The sequence below is a fragment of the Cryptosporidium hominis genome (genome assembly GCF_000006425.1).
Source record: "Cryptosporidium hominis TU502 chromosome 2 CHRO012036, whole genome shotgun sequence".
In the NCBI taxonomy this organism is placed as follows: domain Eukaryota; phylum Apicomplexa; class Conoidasida; order Eucoccidiorida; family Cryptosporidiidae; genus Cryptosporidium; species Cryptosporidium hominis.
The window spans coordinates 1-2,638 of NW_667261.1; the positions used below are offsets into that span (position 1 = coordinate 1).

At 29.1% G+C, this 2,638-nt stretch overlaps 1 protein-coding gene across 1 annotated transcript; it reads right to left on the reverse strand.

The window, feature by feature from the left end:
- Positions 1-364: 364 nt before the first annotated feature.
- Positions 365-1,333, reverse strand: Chro.20126 (syntaxin). Its single annotated transcript, XM_661393.1, has 1 exon — positions 365-1,333. The coding sequence occupies one exon, from the start codon at positions 1,331-1,333 to the stop codon at positions 365-367; it is 969 nt and encodes a 322-aa protein (XP_666485.1).
- Between the last annotated feature and the right edge of the window lie 1,305 nt (positions 1,334-2,638).

Below are 2,638 nucleotides of genomic sequence, written 5' to 3' on the forward strand. Positions count from 1 at the left end.
CCCATTATATGTATTTAAGTTGTTGTTGCAAGCAATTACTCTACTAGAATATGACTTTAATATTGTAATTAAAATCTTGACATTGTTTATTGCATTGAATAATCTACAAACAACTTCTATTAAAGAATAATAATTTGCTTCTGTAAAAATTAACTCTTCTGATGCATTTTTTTGTACCTTTTTAAGCTCAATTTCTATCTTTGATTCAACACCAAGGCATAACTTGTGATTTATCCCAAAATTCATTATTAATATTTACTAACACAAATTGCGGTAAAATTAATGGTCAAAAAATTTTAAGAAACTAAAATAAAAATTAGCATAAAAAAAAGTTAAATTATTAATTAGCGTTAAGTTATTCCAACTAGCTACTATTAATTGTGAATCCAATAATCATAGGCAGTAATACTACGAGAATTAGTATAAATATACACAAAATAATCCAAAGCATCTTTTTCTGAGTTTTCTTTTGATACTTTCTGGCAGAAATTAATTCAATATCTGCCTTTTCAGTGTAATCTTTTGCAGTTGAAACAGAAAATTCAATATGATCCAACATTTCACCCTGCTCGTTAATCAATGATGCTAATTCAATAAATAGTTGCTGAAGCTCTTCAACACTTTTCTCAAGCTTTCTAATATCTCTATATCTATCTTGTAATTCAGTTATTGCATTTCCAATAGTTTCATGTGATCCACTCAATTTCATTTTTATTAGTTGCGTTGTAGTTATCTTACCTTCTTCTTCTGCAATGGACTCAATAGCACTTTGCGTTGCATCTGGATAAACAATTTTGATTTGCCTAAAGATTTTATTTCTCATCTCAGTTTTGTACTCAGATTGCACGGACTGAAACTCATATATAGTTTCCCTAAATCTTTTTGAAATGGTTTGGAGTAAATTCTCTCTAATCATAATTTCAGTAGCTTCTTTTTTGCTTGCCTTCTTTTTGAGATTTTCATTTTGGATTCTCAAATATTCTATATTATTCTTTAGTTCCAGAGTCTTTTCATGAGTCTCATCCAGAATCTTAGCTAAATTTTCAGATATTTCTTCGTCCTTGCTTGAACTCGTAGTTAGCAATGCACGTTGTTTATTAATCCTAATTCCATCAATCATCTTATTTATATAACCAAGAGAAACTCCAATCGAGCGAATCTCACTGTAATAACTGGACATTTCTTCATCGTTTTTTGAGTTGCCATTTTGCTCATTTACGCCTTGGTCCACACCTACTTGAGCAACACCCTTTTCAGCATTACTAATTGCAGCAGAGAATTCTGGGTGTTTTGCAACTGCATACTTCCTAAGATCATAGAGTAGGTCAATCATGTATGTAATCTCACATCCGAATATTAAATTAAATTCAGTCTCATTGCTACTTTTTATTCTTGATTTAATTTATCAATCTTTTTCATTTACAAATATGTGCCACGTGGCGCCAAATCACAAATATTTATTTAATTGCACAGATCCAAATAAATTGTATGATATTTACAATATAACGGCCAGGAAAGAACACATAAGTTTGCTAAGATAATTCTCACAATTAAAATACCTTGTGAAAATTTTACTGTAAATTAATTTAATCTAAACCTTAATTTTGAACCGCTCCAGGCTTCTTCTGCCTCAATTAACAATGATTGCTCAATGTTTGACTATAGATAGGACCTATGCTTAAAGCAATTAAGACTTGTATTCAAAGTTTTACAATACTTGACTCATTCCCTACCTCCAAATCACAATGCTACAATTTATATATTTCAAATATTAACTATTTAATACAATGCGATTTTGATGACAAAAATAACGCATTCTTTTCTAATCCTATAGAATGTGTTTAGCATCGAATTCTATTCTTAAATAATTTGAATTATGATTCATTTCCAATAATTGTGCTTTTACATTCAAACTATTAATCAAGCGCACTCCAAACTATCTTCTCATTTTAAGTCGTAATACAGGAACTTGAATCAAGATCCAGTACTATATGTAGAAATATAGCTCATCTATACATATTTGTGAAGAATTTACTACTTTTTACTTGAATTTTCCCCGTTTCAAATACTCAAAATTCTAATCAAGGTCAATAGTGAAAAAAAGGCGATAAACTCTAAGCTAAGGAAGGTTTTATTAACAAATTATATGCAATAATAAATTGCTTTGGAAATGCTTACGAGCAGGAAGCTGCAATTTCACGTTAATATTAAATCTTATATTCTAATGAAAAATTGATTCGAGGAAAAATGGGAGCAAGATCAATTGCCGGCAAATCACTTTAATTTATTAAACAAATATTATGTACATTTTTTATATTTATAATTGTATCTTTTCCTATTATTTTAATTAAAGATAAATTAATTTAACTTTTGAAATGTGTCTTGAAATTGGGCGCCAAATTGCCAATTCCAGTTTTTTATATAGTCAAATATATATATAAAGTCGCTGGAGTGGAGCGAATAATTAAAATATTGTGGTTATAGGACGCCGCCAATAATTAATAAATAATTATTACTTTTTTCCTTTCCAGTTGAAATTAAACGAGTTTATGTAAGCGGTTTGCTTTGTGATCAAACAGTTGAGTAAAAGTTGGCAACATTAGTAGAATCAAATAATATTCGTTATTTATGAAGAGTA